Raw genomic sequence first — 23,282 nt, 5'->3', positions numbered from 1 at the left:
ATTTTTCTTGAGCTTTTTTTGCTTTTTTAAAAGCTTTTATATAGCGTAATATCCACTAAATGTTCTCAAAGCGATTTACAAGGGGTCCCTGGTCAACAGCAACATAAACATGTAGGACTTGACATGACGTCATTTTTCTTGAGCTTTTTTTTGCTTACAATACAATATAGATAGAATGAAGTTGACGTCACTTCAGTCTTGTTATTGTTTTTTTATTGCCATCCGCGTTACGAGTAATTCTCACTAAACTGTATTAAGCATACTATAAACGTTGAAGTTACACACATTTTATGTGTTGGTCGATTATACTTCCGGATGGCAATTTTGTGAACTTCTTAGCCTAGCGCATACTATCTATACATTTTTCTTATTCAGATTTGTTTTGTGCATCGCAAACTTTGAAGAATGATCTTTATTTATTAATAAAATATAAAGTTGTTTTGTAGAGAGCTTGTATGTTTGTGTTGTCTGCATTCAATAACGCCAGGAAATACTGGACTCCTCAAATCGCCTCTTAACTGGACATGGCAGAACTGCATCAAATATGTGCAGATGGAAACTTCGATACAAGTGATACCTGCCAGAAATGTCAGGCAGCCCCAGAGACCAGCGATCACATCGTCCTCCACTGTCCAGTCACTAAACTTGAAGGTGGCTACGAAACCGTCAATAGGGCGGAGGAAGACTTTAGAAGCTGGGTTGACGAAATAAATTTGGAGGTGTAGCCATACGCTACTGCTACATGTTTGAGTTTTAAAAAATCAATTTTTTTTTATAGTTAAGGCTACCATTTTGGTAAGGAAAGAATTAACACCCCATCAGTCGTTTATCATTTAACACTTACTGTAATGATTGACTTTTATTTATTATACTTTATATAATTATTATGTGGATGATCAAAGGAAGATAATCATTTAATATTTTCATTGAGTTAGTTTGTCATGAATTATGTCCCCTTATTAGACCCTTATTATTTGAGAAAGAGGATATAAAGGAAATATGGTGTCAATACATTGGCGAGTTATTTGATGATGACAGGCCCCAAATACCTTTGCCAAGCAACACTGAAGGTCCTCCAATACTCGCATGTGAGATAGAAAATGCATTGAAAAATATGAAAGATGGCAAGGCTGAGATCTAAGATGGCATTGTAACAGAAATGCTAAAAATTTTGAAAGAATTCTCAATTGTGAAACTAACAGATCTCTTTAATAGTATTTACAATACAGGCTATATTCCAGACGAACTTGCCAAATCGGTTTACATCACGCTACCGAAAAAACCAAAGGCGACAACTTGCAGTGATTTCCGCACAATAAGTCTGATGCCCCATGTAACTAAATTATTATTGAAGATCATCCTAGAAAGAATCAGGTCTACCATCGATAATGAAGTTGGCGATGTACAGTTTGGCTTTAGAAAAAATAATGGGACAAGAGAAGCAATTTTCTGTTTAAATAATATCACACAAAAATACCTTGATCATCAAAAAGAAATCTAAGCATGCTTTATCGATTACGCAAAAGCATTTGATAGGGTACAGCATGGAGAATTAATGGCATGTCTGGAAACGGCAGGCATTGATGGCAGAAATATACGGCTAATCACAAATCTATATTGGCATCAAAAAGCAGCCATCAGGATTCAGGGCGATCTGTCACCTTTCACGCCAATTAAAAGAGGAGTTCGTCAAGGACGTATCCTCTCTCCATATCTATTTAACCTGTACACAGAGTTTATCTTCCGTAAAACCGAGCACATTCCAGGTATTGTTATTGGAGGTAGGAGGATAAATAATCTAAGATATGCAGATGATACAGTATTGTTGGCATCGAACGAGACAAATCTACAGATCCTTGCAAATCAAGTAAACCTGAACAGTACAGCAAAGGGTCTAGAGATGAATGTTCAAAAGATGAAGGTAATGGTCATGTCAAAGAAGCCTGAAAAAATCGCAAATGTCCAAATTAATAATCAAAACATCGAACAAGTAGATTCTTTTAAATATCTTGGACAGACAATGACCAACAACGGAAAGAATGAGCTGGAAGTGAAAAACAGGATTGCTATAGCTAAGTCGAGGTTCAGCCAACTGAATAGCATTTTAACTTCGCAACAAACGCAGATGAAAACGAGAATAAGAATACTCAAATGTTATGTCCACTCAGCACTTCTCTACGGCTCAGAAACATGGACCTTGAACAAACAAATAGAGAAAAGAATTGAGGCCTTTGAAATGTGGACTTTCCGTCGCCTTGGAAAAATCAGTTGGAAAGAAAAGAAAACAAATCAAGAAGTCTGTGAAATCCTTGATATCAGACCGACCCTAATGAAAGTAATAAAAACAAGAAACTAAGGTATTTTGGACACCTAAGACGCCATCAAACTGTCAACGAGGACATTCTTGAGGGTAGAGTTGAGGGGAAAAGAGGAAGAGGCAGGCCAGCAAGAACTTGGATAGATGATGTGAGGACATGGACAGGATTGTCGGCAGCCGAATGCAGTCAGCAAGCCGTCAACAGGGAAGATTGGCGTGTCATTTCAAGTCGACCTCAACCCATGAGATGACACTGGAAGTAAGTAAGTATTAGACCCTATTCTCTTATATGTTAATTGTATTTGTTGTATATATTATTGTTTTTAGTACATTGCCCTTGTAGTTTATGGTTGTTTCCCTTTTTGAGTATAAAAGGAAATGTTTTTAAAATAAAGTCCTCTCCTCTCTAATGTGCTAACTTCCTAAGAGACTTCATGTCATTTTTTATCATCAAGCATCCGGCTATAGGGAATGAGATTAGCGGAAGAGTAGCGTCCCTTGATTGGACGTCACCTTACAGAGAGAACGTCAAATGGTTTTGCGCATGCGCCTCTCTTTCAGTGAAGTGTCTCATGCCGCATAACCAACATGACGTTCTCTCTCTAATAACTTTTCCGCTCGTGACTTCCAATCAATGGACGCTACTATTCCGCTAATCTCATTCCCTATTTATGAAGCACATGGCACTTACTAGGACACGGCGCCTTTGTACATGCCCGGGTCTGACTTGTGTTACCAGGGCAATCTGTACCGCCGTGTTGAGGGGCGGGGCTAACACAGCTCCTGGCTCTGGACTGACTTCCGGTCCCACATGTCGGTAGCAACTTGTTCTTGTTTACAAGGTAAGTTGTGAAAGGAAAGTAGGTAGACGTAACGCGGAGAGAGAGTGAGAGAGAGAGAGAGAGAGAGAGAGAGAGAGAGAGAGAGAAATACTGAGAGAGGGAGAGAGCATTGGTGATGATGATGTTGATGATTTTGATGATGAAGTAACAGGATCTTCAGGTTAAGTTCATAAGTCCATAAGTGTGTTTCTTTATCAGACCTGCAAATATTAGGTGTTTTCAGGTCATCAAAAATCGCCCACTCACTCATTTTTCTTGAGCTTTTTTTGCTTTTTTTAAAAGCTTTTATATAGCGTAATATCCACTAAATGTTCTCAAAGCGATTTACAAGGGGTCCCTGGTCAACAGCAACATTTAACATGTAGGACGTGACATGACGTCTGTTAGGCGATATTACAATTGTTTGACAGACAACGCTGTTAACGGCCAGATACTCATTTACACCCGAGTACAGAGAGAAAATGTGAGTAAAGAGCCTTTTCCAAGGATTCAACTATACTTTAGATAATTATTATGGAGCACATGACACTTACTAGGACACGGCGCCTTTGTACACGCACGGGTCTGACTTGTGTCACCAGGGCAACCTTTACCGCCGTGTTGAGGGGCGAGGCTATCACAGCTCCTGGCTCTGGACTGACTTCCGGTTCCACACGTCCCACTGCAAGCACCCCACGGCGTCCATGTACCCCAGCCTCCGTCGACTGAAAAGCAAATAATAGTTGCACTGTACTAAAATAAAATAAAACAAAAACTTGAGCTTTTATGATATAGCGCAATATCCACTAAACGTGCTCAAAGAGTCCCTGACTAACAGCAACACATACCATGAGGAACGAGATATGACATGACGCCTATTAGGCGATATTACATTTTTTTTCGACAGAGACAACGCTGTTAACGGCTAGGTACTCATTTTACACCTGAGTACGGTAAGAGAATGTGAGTAAAGAGTCTTTTCCAAGGACTCAACTATGCGCCGAGCGGGAGGCTCGAACTCAGGACCTTCCGATCCGAAAGTGAGTGTCATACCACTAGACCACATAGCCGTACTTTCTCTTCTTTTCTGTTTTCGTTCATAATATTTAACCCTCTCCTTACCATCTGCAGCAAAATCGTCACATTTGTTAAGATGCAATATACAAATTGCCTTAATCAGATTTGTTTTGTGCATCGCAAACTTTGAAGAATGATCTTTATTTTATTAATAAAGATATAAAGTTGTTTTGTAGAGAGCTTGTATGTTTGTGTTGTCTGCATTCAATAACGCCAGGAAATACTGGACGTCCTCAAATCGCCTCTTAACTGGACATGGCAGAACTGGATCAAATATGTGCAGATGGAAACTTCGATACAAGTGATACCTGCCAGAAATGTCAGGCAGCCCCAGAGACCAGCGATCACATCGTCCTCCACTGTCCAGTCACTAAACTTGAAGGTGGCTACGAAACCGTCAATAGGGCGGAGGAAGACTTTAGAAGCTAGGTTGACGAAATAAATTTGGAGGTGTAGCCATACGCTACTGCTACATGTTTGAGTTTAAAAACATCAATTTTTTTTTATAGTTAAGGCTACATTTTGGTAAGGAAAGAATTAACACCCCATCAGTCGTTTATCATTTAACACTTACTGTAATGATTGACTTTTATTTATTATACTTTATATAATTATTATGTGGATGATCAAAGGAAGATAATCATTTAATATTTTCATTGAGTTAGTTTGTCATGAATTATGTCCCCTTATTAGACCCTTATTATTTGAGAAAGAGGATATAAAGGAAATATGGTGTCAATACATTGGCGAGTTATTTGATGATGACAGGCCCCAAATACCTTTGCCAAGCAACACTGACGGTCCTCCAATACTCGCATGTGAGATAGAAAATGCATTGAAAAATATGAAAGATGGCAAGGCTGAGGGTGAAGATGGCATTGTAACAGAAATGCTAAAAATTTTGAAAGAATTCTCAATTGTGAAACTAACAGATCTCTTTAATAGTATTTACAATACAGGCTATACTCCAGACGAACTTGCCAAATCGGTTTACATCACGCTACCGAAAAAACCAAAGGCGACAACTTGCAGTGATTTCCGCACAATAAGTCTGATGCCCCATGTAACTAAATTATTATTGAAGATCATCCTAGAAAGAATCAGGTCTACCATCGATAATGAAGTTGGCGATGTACAGTTTGGCTTTAGAAAAAATAATGGGACAAGAGAAGCAATTTTCTGTTTAAATAATATCACACAAAAATACCTTGATCATCAAAAAGAAATCTAAGCATGCTTTATCGATTACGCAAAAGCATTTGATAGGGTACAGCATGGAGAATTAATGACATGTCTGGAAAAGGCAGGCATTGATGGCAAAAATATACGGCTAATCACAAATCTATATTGGCATCAAAAAGCAGCCATTAGGATTCAGGGCGATCTGTCACCTTTCACGCCAATTAAAAGAGGAGTTCGTCAAGGACGTATCCTCTCTCCATATCTATTTAACCTGTACACAGAGTTTATCTTCCGTAAAACCGAGCACATTCCAGGTATTGTTATTGGAGGTAGGAGGATAAATAATATGCAGATGATACAGTATTGTTGGCATCGAACGAGACAAATCTACAGATCCTTGCAAATCAAGTAAACCTGAACAGTACAGCAAAGGGTCTAGAGATGAATGTTCAAAAGATGAAGGTAATGGTCATGTCAAAGAAGCCTGAAAAAATCGCAAATGTCCAAATTAATAATCAAAACATCGAACAAGTAGATTCTTTTAAATATCTTGGACAGACAATGACCAACAACGGAAAGAATGAGCTGGAAGTGAAAAACAGGATTGCTATAGCTAAGTCGAGGTTCAGCCAACTGAATAGCATTTTAACTTCGCAACAAACGCAGATGAAAACGAGAATAAGAATACTCAAATGTTATGTCCACTCAGCACTTCTCTACGGCTCAGAAACATGGACCTTGAACAAACAAATAGAGAAAAGAATTGAGGCCTTTGAAATGTGGACTTTCCGTCGCCTTGGAAAAATCAGTTGGAAAGAAAAGAAAACAAATCAAGAAGTCTGTGACATCCTTGATATCAGACCGACCCTAATGAAAGTAATAAAAACAAGAAAACTAAGGTATTTTGGACACCTAAGACGCCATCAAACTGTCAACGAGGACATTCTTGAGGGTAGAGTTGAGGGGAAAAGAGGAAGAGGCAGGCCAGCAAGAACTTGGATAGATGATGTGAGGACATGGACAGGATTGTCGGCAGCCGAATGCAGTCAGCAAGCCGTCAACAGGGAAGATTGGCGTGTCATTTCAAGTCGACCTCAACCCATGAGATGACACTGGAAGTAAGTAAGTATTAGACCCTATTCTCTTATATGTTAATTGTATTTGTTGTATATATTATTGTTTTTAGTACATTGCCCTTGTAGTTTATGGTTGTTTCCCTTTTTGAGTATAAAAGGAAATGTTTTTAAAATAAAGTCCTCTCCTCTCTAATGTCCTAACTTCCTAGGAGACTTCATGTCATTTTTTATCAACAAGCATCCGGCTATAGGGAATGAGATTAGCGGAAGAGTAGCGTCCCTTGATTGGACGTCACCTTACAGAGAGAACGTCAAATGGTTTTGCGCATGCGCCTCTCTTTCAGTGAAGTGTCTCATGCCGCATAACCAACATGACGTTCTCTCTCTAATAACTTTTCCGCTCGTGACTTCCAATCAAATGACGCTACTATTCCGCTAATCTCATTCCCTATTTATGAAGCACATGGCACTTACTAGGACACGGCGCCTTTGTACATGCCCGGGTCTGACTTGTGTTACCAGGGCAATCTGTACCGCCGTGTTGAGGGGCGGGGCTAACACAGCTCCTGGCTCTGGACTGACTTCCGGTCCCACACGTCGCACTGCAGGCGCTCCATGCTGCCCAGTTTCCGTCAACTGTAGATTAAAGTGAATGTTTAAATAGTCTTCAACAGTCGTACTGTCACTTCCTTCCTAATGACGTATGGTAACTTAGTAACACTGGCTCTAAACTATCGGAACAATGGCTGACGCCGTATGAAATATTTCCCCGGCGAGCTTAAACGCGTATCCAGAGGAAAAAAAACCCATCAATTTGATCATGTATTGACTTTTACACATTCTGATCACAAGGCATATGAAAAGGGAATGAAAAGTTCTAGGCAGCATGAAGAATAAAAAGTAATGATTTTCTTTGTTTAGAACCAAGATGGCCGCCGTTGCCGGGCGCGTGACATCAGACTATTGAATCCAATTTGGACAGTGTCGGTAGCAACTTGTTCTTGTTTACAAGGTAAGTTGTGAAAGGAAAGTAGGTAGACGTAACGCGGAGAGAGAGAGAGAGAGAGAGAGAGAGAGAGAGAGAGAGAGAAATACTGAGAGAGGGAGAGAGCATTGGTGATGATGATGTTGATGATTTTGATGATGAAGTAACAGGATCTTCAGGTTAAGTTCATAAGTCCATAAGTGCGTTTCGTTATCAGACCTGCAAATATTAGGTGTTTTCAGGTCATCAAAAATCGCCCACTCACTCATTTTTCTTGAGCTTTTTTTGCTTTTTTTTAAAGCTTTTATATAGCGTAATATCCACTAAATGTTCTCAAAGCGATTTACAAGGGGTCCCTGGTCAACAGCAACATTAAACATGTAGGACTTGACATGACGTCTGTTAGGCGATATTACAATTTTTTGACAGACAACGCTGTTAACGGCCAGATACTCATTTACACCCGAGTACAGAGAGAAAATGTGAGTAAAGAGCCTTTTCCAAGGATCCAACTATGCCCCGAGCTAGTTAAGCCTACCATTTTGGTAAGGAAAGAACACCCCATCAGTCGTTTATCATTTAACACTTACCAGGACACGGCGCCTTTGTACATGCCCGGGTCTGACTTGTGTCACCAGGGCAATCTGTACCGCCGTGTTCAGGGGCGGGGCTATCACAGCTCCTGGCTCTGGACTGACTTCCGGTCCCACACGTCGCACTGCAGGCGCTCCATGCTGCCCAGTTTCCGTCAACTGTAGATTAAAGTGAATGTTTAAATTTGGATAGTGTCGGTAGCAATTTGTTCTTATTTACAAGGTAAGTTGTTAAAGGAAAGTAGGTAGACGTAACGCGGAGAGAGAGAGAGAGAGAGAGGGAGAGAGAGAGATAGAGAGAGAGAGAGAGCGAGAGAGAGAGATAGACAGAGAGAGATAGAGAGAGATAGAGAGAGAAAGAAAAGTAGGTAGACGTAACGCGGAGAGAGAGAGAGAGAGAGAGAGAGAGGGAGAGAGAGAGAGAGAGAAAAAGAAAAGTAGGTAGACGTAATGCGGAGAGAGAGAGAGAGAGAGAGAGAAAGAAAGAAGAGAGAGAGAGTGAGAGATACTGAGAGAGGGAGAGAGCATTGGTGATGATGATGTTGATGATTTTGATGATGAAGTAACAGGATCTTCAGGTTAAGTTCATAAGTCTATAAGTGCGTTTCTTAATCAGACCTGCAAATATTAGGTGTTTTCAGGTCATCAAAAATCGCCCACTCACTCATTTTTCTTGAGCTTTTTTTGCTTTTTTAAAAAGCTTTTATATAGCGTAATATCCACTAAATGTTCTCAAAGCGATTTACAAGGGGTCCCTGGTCAACAGCAACATTAAACATGTAGGACTTGACATGACGTCATTTTTCTTGAGCTTTTTTTGCTTACAATACAATATAGATAGAATGAAGTTGACGTCACTTCAGTCTTTGTTATTGTTTTTTTTTATTGCCATCCGCGTTTACGAGTAATTCTCACTAAACTGTATTAAGCATACTATAAACGTTTGAAGTTACACACAATTTTATGTGTTGGTCGATTATACTTCCGGATGGCAATTTTGTGAACTTCTTAGCCTAGCGCATACTATCTATACATTTTTCTTATTCAGATTTGTTTTGTACATCGCAATCTTTGAAGAATGATCTTTGTTATATTAATAAAAATATAAAGTTGTTTTGTAGAGAGCTTGTATGTTTGTGTTGTCTGCATTCAATAACGCCAGGAAAAACTGGACTTCCTCAAATCGCCTCTTAACTGGACATGGCAGAACTGCATCAAATATGTGCAGATGGAAACTTCGATACAAGTGATACCTGCCAGAAATGTCAGGCAGCCCCAGAGACCAGCGATCACATCGTCCTCCACTGTCCAGTCACTATACTTGAAGGTGGCTACGAAACCGTCAATAGGGCGGAGGAAGACTTTAGAAGCTAGGTTGACGAAATAAATTTGGAGGTGTAGCCATACGCTACTACTACATGTTTGAGTTTAAAAAAATCAATTTTTTTTTATAGTTAAGGCTACCATTTTGGTAAGGAAAGAATTAACACCCCATCAGTCGTTTATCATTTAACACTTACTGTAATGATTGACTTTTATTTATTATACTTTATATAATTATTATGTGGATGATCAAAGGAAGATAATCATTTAATATTTTCATTGAGTTAGTTTGTCATGAATTATGTCCCCTTATTAGACCCTTATTATTTGAGAAAGAGGATATAAAGGAAATATGGTGTCAATACATTGGCGAGTTATTTGATGATGACAGGCCCCAAATACCTTTGCCAAGCAACACTGAAGGTCCTCCAATACTCGCATGTGAGATAGAAAATGCATTGAAAAATATGAAAGATGGCAAGGCTGAGAGTGAAGATGGCATTGTAACAGAAATGCTAAAAATTTTGAAAGGATTCTCAATTGTGAAACTAACAGATCTCTTTAATAGTATTTACAATACAGGCTATATTCCAGACGAACTTGCCAAATCGGTTTACATCACGCTACCGAAAAAACCAAAGGCGACAACTTGCAGTGATTTCCGCACAATAAGTCTGATGCCCCATGTAACTAAATTATTATTGAAGATCATCCTAGAAAGAATCAGGTCTACCATCGATAATGAAGTTGGCGATGTACAGTTTGGCTTTAGAAAAAATAATGGGACAAGAGAAGCAATTTTCTGTTTAAATAATATCACACAAAAATACCTTGATCATCAAAAAGAAATCTAAGCATGCTTTATCGATTACGCAAAAGCATTTGATAGGGTACAGCATGGAGAATTAATGGCATGTCTGGAAACGGCAGGCATTGATGGCAAAAATATACGGCTAATCACAAATCTATATTGGCATCAAAAAGCAGCCATCAGGATTCAGGGCGATCTGTCACCTTTCACGCCAATTAAAAGAGGAGTTCGTCAAGGACGTATCCTCTCTCCATATCTATTTAACCTGTACACAGAGTTTATCTTCCGTAAAACCGAGCACATTCCAGGTATTGTTATTGGAGGTAGGAGGATAAATAATCTAAGATATGCAGATGATACAGTATTGTTGGCATCGAACGAGACAAATCTACAGATCCTTGCAAATCAAGTAAACCTGAACAGTACAGCAAAGGGTCTAGAGATGAATGTTCAAAAGATGAAGGTAATGGTCATGTCAAAGAAGCCTGAAAAAATCGCAAATGTCCAAATTAATAATCAAAACATCGAACAAGTAGATTCTTTTAAATATCTTGGACAGACAATGACCAACAACGGAAAGAATGAGCTGGAAGTGAAAAACAGGATTGCTATAGCTAAGTCGAGGTTCAGCCAACTGAATAGCATTTTAACTTCGCAACAAACGCAGATGAAAACGAGAATAAGAATACTCAAATGTTATGTCCACTCAGCACTTCTCTACGGCTCAGAAACATGGACCTTGAACAAACAAATAGAGAAAAGAATTGAGGCCTTTGAAATGTGGACTTTCCGTCGCCTTGGAAAAATCAGTTGGAAAGAAAAGAAAACAAATCAAGAAGTCTGTGACATCCTTGATATCAGACCGACCCTAATGAAAGTAATAAAAACAAGAAACTAAGGTATTTTGGACACCTAAGACGCCATCAAACTGTCAACGAGGACATTCTTGAGGGTAGAGTTGAGGGGAAAAGAGGAAGAGGCAGGCCAGCAAGAACTTGGATAGATGATGTGAGGACATGGACAGGATTGTCGGCAGCCGAATGCAGTCAGCAAGCCGTCAACAGGGAAGATTGGCGTGTCATTTCAAGTCGACCTCAACCCATGAGATGACACTGGAAGTAAGTAAGTATTAGACCCTATTCTCTTATATGTTAATTGTATTTGTTGTATATATTATTGTTTTTAGTACATTGCCCTTGTAGTTTATGGTTGTTTCCCTTTTTGAGTATAAAAGGAAATGTTTTTAAAATAAAGTCCTCTCCTCTCTAATGTGCTAACTTCCTAAGAGACTTCATGTCATTTTTTATCAACAAGCATCCGGCTATAGGGAATGAGATTAGCGGAAGAGTAGCGTCCCTTGATTGGACGTCACCTTACAGAGAGAACGTCAAATGGTTTTGCGCATGCGCCTCTCTTTCAGTGAAGTGTCTCATGCCGCATAACCAACATGACGTTCTCTCTCTAATAACTTTTCCGCTCGTGACTTCCAATCAATGGACGCTACTATTCCGCTAATCTCATTCCCTATTTATGGAGCACATGGCACTTACTAGGACACGGCGCCTTTGTACATGCCCGGGTCTGACTTGTGTTACCAGGGCAATCTGTACCGCCGTGTTGAGGGGCGGGGCTAACACAGCTCCTGGCTCTGGACTGACTTCCGGTCCCACACGTCGCACTGCAGGCGCTCCATGCTGCCCAGTTTCCGTCAACTGTAGATTAAAGTGAATGTTTAAATAGTCTTCAACAGTCGTACTGTCACTTCCTTCCTAATGACGTATGGTAACTTAGTAACACTGGCTCTAAACTATCGGAACAATGGCTGACGCCGTATGAAATATTTCCCCGGCGAGCTTAAACGCGTATCCAGAGGAAAAAAACCCCATCAATTTGATCATGTTTTGACTTTTACACATTCTGATCACAAGGCATATGAAAAGGGAATGAAAAGTTCTAGGCAGCATGAAGAATAAAAAGTAATGATTTTCTTTGTTTAGAACCAAGATGGCCGCCGTTGCCGGGCGCGTGACATCAGACTATTGAATCCAATTTGGACAGTGTCGGTAGCAACTTGTTCTTGTTTACAAGGTAAGTTGTGAAAGGAAAGTAGGTAGACGTAACGCGGAGAGAGAGAGAGAGAGAGAGAGAGAGAGAGAGAGAAATACTGAGAGAGGGAGAGAGCATTGGTGATGATGATGTTGATGATTTTGATGATGAAGTAACAGGATCTTCAGGTTAAGTTCATAAGTCCATAAGTGCGTTTCGTTATCAGACCTGCAAATATTAGGTGTTTTCAGGTCATCAAAAATCGCCCACTCACTCATTTTTCTTGAGCTTTTTTTGCTTTTTTTAAAAGCTTTTATATAGCGTAATATCCACTAAATGATCTCAAAGCGATTTACAAGGGGTCCCTGGTCAACAGCAACATTAAACATGTAGGACGTGACATGACGTCTGTTAGGCGATATTACAATTTTTTGACAGACAACGCTGTTAACGGCCAGATACTCATTTACACCCGAGTACAGAGAGAAAATGTGAGTAAAGAGCCTTTTCCAAGGATTCAACTATACTTTATATAATTATTATGGAGCACATGACACTTACTAGGACACGGCGCCTTTGTACACGCACGGGTCTGACTTGTGTCACCAGGGCAATCTGTACCGCCGTGTTGAGGGGCGGGGCTATCACAGCTCCTGGCTCTGGACTGACTTCCGGTCCCACACGTCGCACTGCAGGCAGCAGCTTCTTATGGTTCACACTATTATGTTATGACGATCGACCCAATCAGCAAAGTCCGGTCCGCATTCGTGCACCGTCGCGAACCCGCCTGGTAGCATCGTCACAACACACCTTTCGACTAGATGCTCTGCCGTTTCGGGTTCTTGTCCACAGCGTGGACATAAAGGACAGGAAGTTAGACCCCACTGATGTAACGCACCGGCCGTTAGGCAGCTCCTCGACCGAAGCCGATTCGCAGCTACCCAGTGTCTCCTCTTACTGGTATCAAAGCCTGGCAACTTCTCACCAAGCTTAGAGGAGTGTAGGTCCCCGCCCCCACGAGGGATTGAATTCGTCCAAACCGACTTCCATCTCGTATGTGCAGCTCTGTCCGTAGTCAGGGATTCTGCGTACAAGGGTTGCCGGGACTTATTTCGGCTCGAAACGGGGGCACCGTTCATTATGCGCATGAGAGGGTATCCCCATTCCCTCTCTCTTTGATCTTACTCAGCCAGTTTCCCGTAATGGTCTCTCTCCGGACATCGGGGGCTGGATCGCTGCCATTACCGGGCCCCATTCTCTAGGGGTTGTTGCTAGCGTTCCCGACACTATGTGCATCGACTTGCGAAGTTTTACATCCACCTTCTCAACGTTTCTGCTTCTACCCCACACTGGAGCGCAATACTCCGCGGTGGAATAGCATAGTGCCAGGGCGGATGTTCTCAGGAGCGCTTGGCTAGCGCCCCAAGTCGATCCCGCCAGCTTCCTCAGAAGACTATTCCGCTTCTCTATCTTCCGGGCAACCCCTTCGAGATGAGCCCGATAGGTAAGGCTGCGATCCAACGTCACCCCTAAATATTTTGGACGCGGCTCATATGGGAGTGGCTGGTCCCCGACTAGGACATTCAGTTTACGGGTGTGCCAACCACTGCATAAGTGAAATGCAGTGGCCACGGTTTTTGAAGTGTTCATCTTCAGGTACCACTTGTCAAAGTAGGATTTGAGTCTGGTGACGTCCTCGCTGAGTACGCTCTCGAGACGGGTCCACACTTTACTCTGAGTAACGAGTGCCCAGTCGTCTGCGTATCCCAGCCTCAGGGAGGAAGTGTTCGGCATATCGCTAATGTAAACGTTAAACAACATTGGCGCAAGTACCGACCCCTGAGGGACCCCATTCTTCAATTTCCTTACTTTGCTCGTGACGTCTCCCAGCGCGACGTGGAATTGCCTTTCCCCTAAGATCGAAGAGAACAACTTCAAGGTCTTTTTGCACCTTATGATTTTTGCAAGTACTGCAGGCGCTCCATGCTGCCCAGTTTCCGTCAACTGTAGATTAAAGTGAATGTTTAAATTTGGATAGTGTCGGTAGCAATTTGTTCTTATTTACAAGGTAAGTTGTTAAAGGAAAGTAGGTAGACGTAACGCCGAGAGAGAGAGTGAGAGAGAGAGAGAGAGAGAGGGAGAGAGAGAGATAGAGAGAGAGAGCGAGAGAGAGAGAGAGATAGACAGAGAGAGATAGAGAGAGATAGAGAGAGAAAGAAAAGTAGGTAGACGTAACGCGGAGAGAGAGAGAGAGAGAGAGAGAGAGAGAGGGAGAGAGAGAGAGAGAAAAAGAAAAGTAGGTAGACGTAATGCGGAGAGAGAGAGAGAGAGAGAGAGAGAGAAAGAAAGAAGAGAGAGAGAGTGAGAGATACTGAGAGAGGGAGAGAGCATTGGTGATGATGATGTTGATGATTTTGATGATGAAGTAACAGGATCTTCAGGTTAAGTTCATAAGTCCATAAGTGCGTTTCTTAATCAGACCTGCAAATATTAGGTGTTTTCAGGTCATCAAAAATCGCCCACTCACTCATTTTTCTTGAGCTTTTTTTGCTTTTTTTAAAAGCTTTTATATAGCGTAATATCCACTAAATGATCTCAAAGCGATTTACAAGGGGTCCCTGGTCAACAGCAACATTAAACATGTAGGACTTGACATGACGTCATTTTTCTTGAGCTTTTTTTGCTTACAATACAATATAGATAGAATGAAGTTGACGTCACTTCAGTCTTTGTTATTGTTTTTTTATTGCCATCCGCGTTTACGAGTAATTCTCACTAAACTGTATTAAGCATACTATAAACGTTTGAAGTTACACACAATTTTATGTGTTGGTCGATTATACTTCCGGATGGCAATTTTGTGAACTTCTTAGCCTAGCGCATACTATCTATACATTTTTCTTATTCAGATTTGTTTTGTACATCGCAATCTTTGAAGAATGATCTTTGTTATATTAATAAAAATATAAAGTTGTTTTGTAGAGAGCTTGTATGTTTGTGTTGTCTGCATTCAATAACGCCAGGAAAAACTGGACTTCCTCAAATCGCCTCTTAACCGGACATGGCAGAACTGCATCAAATATGTGCAGATGGAAACTTCGATACAAGTGATACCTGCCAGAAATGTCAGGCAGCCCCAGAGACCAGCGATCACATCATCCTCCACTGTCCAGTCACTAAACTTGAAGGTGGCTACGAAACTGTCCTTAGGGCGGAGGAAGACTTTAGAAGCTGGGTTGACGAAATTAATTTGGAGGTGTAGCCATACGCTACTGCTACATGTTTGAGTTTCAAAAAATCAATTTTTTTTTATAGTTAAGGCTACCATTTTGGTAAGGAAAGAATTAACACCCCATCAGTCGTTTATCATTTAACACTTACTGTAATGATTGACTTTTATTTATTATACTTTATATAATTATTATGTGAATGATCAAAGGAAGATAATCATTTAATATTTTCATTGAGTTAGTTTGTCATGAATTATGTCCCCTTATTAGACCCTATTGGGAATGAGTTTAGCGGAAGAGTAGCGTCCCTTGATTGGACGTCACCGGCGGAAAAGTTATTTGTAAACAAATCAATTACAAGCCAAGCGCTCCAAATACAAAATATATTATTCATATTTCTATACATATATGCATATCATAATCAACGTTATGCATTTTTGTACAGAAATATGAATGATATATTTTTTATTTGGAGCGCTTGGCTTGTAGTTGGTTTGTTTACAAATAACTTCTCCGCCGGTGACGTCCAATCAAGGGACGTTACTCTTCCGCTAATCTCATTCCCTATTCTATTATGTTAACTGTATTTGTTGTAGAGATATTATTGTAAGTACATTGCCCTTGTCGTTTATATATAGTTGTTTCCCTTTTTGAGTATAAAAGGAAATGTTTTTAAAATAAAGTCCTCTCTATTGTGCTAATCTCCAAAGAGACTTCATGTCATTTTTTATCAAGAGCCATCCGGCTATAGGGAACGAGATTAGCGGAAGAGTAGCGTCCCTTGATTGGACGTCACCTTACAGAGAGTACGTCAAATGGTTTTGCGCATGCGTCTCTCTTTGGTTGAAGTGTCTCATGCCGCATAACCAACATGACGTTCTCTCTCTAATAAATTTTCCGCTCGTGACTTCCAATCAAATGACGCTACTATTCCGCTAATCTCATTCCCTATTTATGAAGCACATGGCACTTACTAGGACACGGCGCCTTTGTACATGCCCGGGTCTGACTTGTGTCACCAGGGCAATCTGTACCGCCGTGTTGAGGGGCGGGGCTATCACAGCTCCTGGCTCTGGACTGACTTCCGGTTCCACACGTCCCACTGCAGGCACCCCACGGTGTCCATGTACCCCAGCCTCCGTCCACTGAAAAGCAAATGATAGTTGCGCTGTACTAAAATAAAATAAAACAAAAACTTGAGCTTTTATGATATAGCGCAATATCCACTAAACGTGCTCAAAGAGTCCCTGACCAACAGCAACACGTACCATGTAGAACGAGATATGACATGACGCCTGTTAGGCGATATTACATTTTTTTTTTCGACAGAGACAACGCTATTAACGGCTAGGTACTCATTTTACACCTGAGTACGGTGAGAGAATGAGTAAAGAGCCTTTTCAAAGTACTCAGCTATGCGCCAAACTAGGCTCGAACCCAGGACAAGACCACATAGCCGCACTTTTTCTTCTTTTCTGTTTTCGTTCATAATATTTAACACCCCATCAGTCGTTTATCATTTAACACTTACTAGGACACGGCGCCTTTGTACATGCCCGGGTCTGACTCGTGTCACCAGGGCAATCTGTACCGCCGTGTTGAGGGGCGGGGCTATCACAGCTCCTGGCTCTGGACTGACTTCCGGTCCCACACGTCGCACTGCAGGCGCTCCATGCTGCCCAGTTTCCGTCAACTGTAGATTAAAGTGAATGTTTAAATTTGGATAGTGTCGGTAGCAACTTGTTCATATTTACAAGGTAAGTTGTGAAAGGAAAGTAGGTAGACGTAACGCGAAGAGAGAGAGAGAGAGAGAGAGAGAGAGAGAGAGAGAGAGAGAAAGAGAGAGAGATAGAGATATAGAGTGAGAGAGAGAAAGATGGAGAGAGAGGGGGAAGAAAGAGAGAGAAGAGGGGGAAGAAAGAAAGAGAGAGAGAGAGAGAGAGAGAGAGAGGGGAGAGCGAGAGAGGGGTGGGGGGGATATAGACAGGGCTAGAGAGAGAGAGGGAGGGAGAGAGAGAGAGAGAGAGAGAGAGAGAGAGAGAGAGGGAGGAAGAGAGAAATACTCTCAAACATCATACATTCCAACAACATTAAATCAAGCCCATATTTTTTATGTTCGCTTGTTAGATCTGTATATATATATACACCTTGGGTTTATATAGGGTGATAGAAGACGAAGAAAGACCGTCCTCTCTGTCCAGCACAGGTGTTCAAAAGACCCCCATCCAATATTCTACATACCAGTGAGGTGATCCGATGACTTTCTAGAGCCTTCACACGAGACGCCAGTGTTACAAGAGGTCGTCTGAGAGGTGTCACCAGAACATTGGCTACCACCGTGGGCTGGAGATGGGTTGGTACAAGACCGTGTCTTTGTTTTGGTCCCAGTGCCACACGTCACAGAACAGGATCTCCATTTGGACAAGTTGCTCCACCAACCGTTGACTGGAGAAATAGGATTTTCATAGGAATTTATACCAGAAATGGTTTTCGTGTTGATTGGTGTGTGGAATAAGGGTAAGTTGTTTAAGAAATGTAGGTAGACGTAGCGTGGGGAGGGAGGGGGGAGAGTGAGAGGGGGGGAGTGGCGAGGGAGAGAGAGAGGGAGGGAGAAAGGGTGAGAGAGGAGGGGAGAGAGGGGGGAAAGAGAGAGAGAGAGAGAGGGGGGGAGGGAGAGAGAGAGAGGGAGAGAGGGGAGGGAGAGAGAATGAGTAGGAGAGAGAGAGGAGTAGGAGAGAGATGGAGTATGAGAGAGAAAGAAGGAGTAAGAGCGAGAGAGAGAGAAAGAGAGATAGAGAGAGAGAGAGAGAGAGAGAGAGAGGACAGTGATCGGTTTCACATATTAACCATTTCTTGTTTCATACAGAGGAGGCGGATATCTTAATTTGCTCGCCCACTATAGTGAGTTCGCGGGGTTTGTTAGACAGCCTCGTTGTGGTTAGTAATCGAGAGTAGAGGGGCGCATGATTGGTACTACGTTTGAAAGGCATAGCATCCTGATAGCATCTTTAATTCAATAGAAAATGGTGAAAATATCATTTTGGTGTCATGATACATAAATCAAAAACTTTTTGAAGCAAATTTCTATGTTTTGCAGGAACAAATGGGTTATTTTTATAGAGTTGTATAAAGAACTTATTATTTCCCTTTGAAAACTACAATTTTTAGAATTATGAGTAGGCCGGGCTGCAGTATTAAATCAAGCCCATATTTGTGTTCGGTTATCAGATCTGCATATATGTGCACCTTGGTTTATATAGACAGTTGGAAGTTGACGTCACTCATGTCTTTTTTATCGCTTTTTGGCATTCGCGTTCATGAGTAATTCTCACTTTACTCTATTAACCAGGCTATAAACCTTCAAGGTTACACATAGATCTGTGTGGATGTCCGTTATACTTCCGGATGGCAGTGTTGTGAGCTACTTAGCAAAGCGCATACTATACATAGAGGGATAGAAGAGTAGCCATCGTTATGTTATAGCCTGATACTGAAATCCAAAGGGACTGGCAGTTTGACGTCATTATTTGGTTTTTGCACCGCCTAGTGAGTTGTCGTTAGTAGAGCTCATGGAAACAAGTTATTTCATTGGTTGAACTATTGAATACAACTCACGATTTGTTTTCTTTTGTGGCCAAAGACTGGCATTTTGACGTCATTTTTGGTCAGTATCAGGCCATAACTTTACGAAGGCCACGATAGAAGACGGTAGAAAGAGCGTCCGCTCTGCCCGCCACAGGAGTCCAAAAGACCCCAAATCCAATATTCTACATACCAGTGAGGTGATCCGATGACTTCCCTAAAAGGCTCCATACACGCACGGTTTTGATAGGCGTCCAAACCACGATCAGGCAAACCGGGGTGAAAACGCAATGTGTGTGGCCAAATACCTGGCCGATAAACCTAGGTACGGTCCACCTTCGCAAAGCCCGCTTTGCTTAATATTTTTCGAGGCGATCGGCGATCGGGGGCGTGGCAGTATAAAAAATTGGACAATTTTTTTCGGATTTTCGTTGTTTTGATGTCAGATTCGTGATCAGCGTCGAATTTACAATAGGTTTGATACCAAGAACTATGTTTTTACTCCAAAAATTGATGAAATTAGAAATAAAATTTAATTAATATTGAGGTTATGTGGCCGACAGAACAGTGCTCCTCCCTGTTTTGTGGTATGACTCTCGCTTCCAGATCGGAAGGTTCAGGTTTCGAGACCTGCTCTGCGTTGCGCAGAGTTGAGTCCTTGGAAAATGCTCTTTACTCACATTTTCTCACCGTACTCAGGTGTAAAATGAGTACATGGCCGTTCGTTGAATTTGTTAGGAAAAAATGTCACATCGCCTGACAGGCGTCATGTCTCGTCTTTCAAGTTTAATATTGCTGTTGCCTTGGGACCCCTTGTAAAGCGCTTTGAGCACGTGGATATTGCGCCAAATAAATGCTGTGTTATTATTTTTTTAAAATAATATTTTTATAAATGTTGCGCCAGGAAGAGGTAGATGGCAAAAGTTTCGTTCTTGATCATCGTAAAATTTATAAAGGATTTCATACAAAATAAAAAATCGTTTTCATAATTTTCAATGTAATGATATAATAATATGCCAGTTCTTTTTTTTTTTTCCTCCTCACCCGTTGACGCGACATGACGGTCGACCTTGACACAGACATTTGGGATTGGCAGATGCCAAAAAGCCTTGACTACGTGATGACAGGGGTGGGCATTGTAACCCTGAATTATACTCTACCCCCCCCCCCCCCCCAAAAAAAAAAAAAAGAGCTGTGTGCGTGTGTGTGGTGGCAGTGGTGGTTGGGGGGGGGGGTGCGAATGCGAGTAGTCCCGAGGAGTACCCGTTTCACCTGCCACGGGAACACTGTCGATTTGTTTTATAAATAATAATAATAATAATAATAATAATAATAATAATAATAATAATAATAATAATAATAATAATAATAATAATAATAATAATAATAATAATAATAATAATAATATAATAATAATGACGATAAATAACAAATCTTTATTGTCCACAAAATTGAAAAATTTCCGTGGTCTACGTTGCTTTTAAACTTAAATCGGATTGCAAATGTATGGATGTTATGCGTATTGGAAAAATACTCACGACATCTCCATCGGGGTATAACATATTAACACACAAAACTGCAAACGCGAACGTTCATTGTCTGATTGATATAACTTAGTGATAAGTTAATTATAAAATGCTGTCTAAAAGCAATAACAACGGGTTGACTAACGTCCAATTCATTCCTTCTATTGATGCTCTGTGTTAAATTGAAATACTCACAAAGTCCGCCAGCCAGAAATATCACTCCAGCCCAAAGATCTACATGGAATCTTGAACGTTATAGTCTGATATATTTTAATGAGAACTAATCATAAAAATGGGTGTCTAAAAACAATAACAATGAGATGAGTGACGTCAATTTGGTTCCTTCTATAAATATCCAAGAACTTTACTCACTCCATCCGCTCTCTCCTCCTTCAATACATATGAATTTATTCTCTCATCACTTTTTTGTGCGGCTATGCATGTGATCTTGTGAAATGACACTCGCCTTTGGATCGGACGGTACTGGATTCGAGTCCCGCTCTGAGTGGCGCATAATTGAGTCCTTGGAAAAGGCTCTTTACTCGCATTCTCTCACCTTGTTCACTGTTAAAATGAGTACCTCGCTGTTTACAGCGTCGTCTCTGTCGGGAAACAATTGCAATATCGCTTAACAGTCATGTCTCGTCTAACATGTTTTAATGTTGGCCAAAGACCCTTATAAAGTGATTTGAGCACCTTTATTGAATATAGCGGTATATATAGCGCAAGTAAATTTTTCTCTCTTTCTCTTTCTCTCTCTCTCTCTCTCTCTCTCTCTCTCTCTCTCTCTCTCTTCTCTCTCTCTCTCTCTCTCTCTCTTATAGCTATTGTTACATATGATGGGATTATCTTGGACGGTTATTGATGCTATGAGTTTAGGTAAAATGCTCACAACATCCACCAGTCGGAAATAACGTACCGTCACACAAAACTACAAGTAACCTTGAACGTTAAAAGTCGGATTGATATAATTTAGTGAGAACTAATTACCAAAATGACTGCCTTAATACAATAACAAAGAGTGGAATGATGTCAATTTCGTTCCTTCAACAGTCTAATTGATATAATTTAGTGAGAAGTAATCACTATTGTGCGCAAGACGAAAGATAGAATAACAGACAGTAACTGGGATCGTAGCCTCACTATTAATTAAAATTTATTTCTAATTTCACCAATTTTTGGAGTAAACACACAGTTCTTAGTATCAAACCTATTGTAAATTTGACGCTGATCACGAATCCGACGTGAAAACAGCGAAAATCCGAAAAAAATTGTCCACTTTTTTATGCTGCCACGCCCCCGATCGCCGATCGCCTAAAAAAATATCTCCCCGTATGTGGGCAAAAATCATCTGCGATAAACGCAGGGATCGGGTCACAGCGATAGGTCATCCGTCCCGCTACCAGCGGATGTCGGCGTCTATGGGAGGCTTAAGCCATCGCGAGGAACGGTGGATCTGCAGTTGCCATTGATGCAGGTGAACGGTTTTTTGCTAGTGATGTAACTTCCGGTATAATCAGCCTCGGGTGTATCAAATTGAGTCACAAAGACGGTATCATATCTGTGGCGTGGAATTATAGATAGAATGAAGTTGACGTCACTCTGGTCTTTGTTATTGTTTTTTGCCATCCGCGTTTATAAGTAATACTCACTAAACGGTATTATCCAGACTTAAACGTTCATGATTACACATAGCTTGTGTGTTGGTCCGCTATACTTCCGGATGGCAATGTTATGAACTTCTTAGCCAAGTGTATACTATATATATATATATATATATATATATATATATATATATATTATATATATATATATAAATTGAGCTTTTATATAGCGCAGCATCCTCTAAACGTGCTCAAAGTGCTTTACAAGGGGTACCTAGACAACAGCAGCACTTAATATTTAGGACGTGACATGACGCCTTTTAGGCCATATTATAATTTTTTCGGACAGAGATAACGCTTTGTCCGAAAATTGTAATATCGCCTAACAGGCGTCATGCCTCGTCCTAAATGTTAAATATTGCTGTTGACCAGGGACCCCTTGTAAAGCGCTTTGAGCACATTTAGTGGATATTGCGCTATATAAAGCAAAATTTTTCAAAATGATGATTTGGACCTGAAGTGCTTATTCATCCTAGCTGATTATGTGCGCATGCGTGCACTCTACATCAAAACTGGTTAAACATTAATTTGATCGTAACAATTAATATTTATTCATTAAAATAACACTGGACAACAAAACTGGACGAAAAGACGGAAGAGGAGGAGGAGGAGGAGGAGGAGGAGGAGGAGGAGGAGGAGGAGGAGGAGGAGGAGGAGGAGGAGGAGGAGGAGGAGGAGGAGGAGGAGGAGGAGAATAAGGATGAGGATGATGATAAGGATGAGGATAAAGATGAGGATAAAAACGATGATAAGGATGAGGATAAGGATGAGGATAAGAATGAGGATAAGGATGAAGATAAGAATGAGTATACAAATGAGTATAAGGAAGAGGATAAGAATGAGGATAAGGATGATGATAAGGATGAGGATAAGGATGCGGATAAGAATGAGGATAATGATGAAGATAAGAATGAAGATAAAAGAGATGAGCGTTTATATAGCGCAATATCCACTAAACGTGCTCAAAGCGCTTTACAGAGGGTCCCTGACCAACAGCAACACGTAATATGTAGAACGAGACATGACGCCCGTTAGGCGATATTACAATT

The 23,282-nt window shown here is 40.9% G+C and overlaps 1 protein-coding gene across 1 annotated transcript in view; it reads right to left on the bottom strand.

Annotated features, from left to right (window-relative positions):
- LOC144958966 (coadhesin-like) overlaps nucleotides 1–23,282 on the bottom strand; it is a 29,328-nt gene that overhangs the window by 1,440 nt on the left and 4,606 nt on the right. The window contains exons 4-13 of the mRNA XM_078891266.1: nucleotides 18,355–18,467; nucleotides 17,703–17,906; nucleotides 16,993–17,154; nucleotides 16,436–16,606; nucleotides 12,793–12,933; nucleotides 11,736–11,897; nucleotides 8,049–8,210; nucleotides 6,948–7,109; nucleotides 3,659–3,863; nucleotides 3,009–3,147 (exon numbers count right to left, since the gene is read on the bottom strand). Of these exons, the coding sequence (XP_078747392.1) occupies nucleotides 3,009–3,147; nucleotides 3,659–3,863; nucleotides 6,948–7,109; nucleotides 8,049–8,210; nucleotides 11,736–11,897; nucleotides 12,793–12,933; nucleotides 16,436–16,606; nucleotides 16,993–17,154; nucleotides 17,703–17,906; nucleotides 18,355–18,467 (1,621 nt within the window). The remainder of the gene's footprint in view (nucleotides 1–3,008; nucleotides 3,148–3,658; nucleotides 3,864–6,947; nucleotides 7,110–8,048; nucleotides 8,211–11,735; nucleotides 11,898–12,792; nucleotides 12,934–16,435; nucleotides 16,607–16,992; nucleotides 17,155–17,702; nucleotides 17,907–18,354; nucleotides 18,468–23,282) is intronic.

The sequence above is a fragment of the Berghia stephanieae genome, chromosome 13, assembly GCF_034508935.2.
Source record: "Berghia stephanieae isolate SIO BIC M18660-M18661 chromosome 13, UCSD_Bste_1.3, whole genome shotgun sequence".
NCBI classification, from domain to species: Eukaryota; Metazoa; Mollusca; class Gastropoda; order Nudibranchia; family Aeolidiidae; genus Berghia; species Berghia stephanieae.
This window is presented reverse-complemented; position numbering and strand designations above follow the sequence as displayed.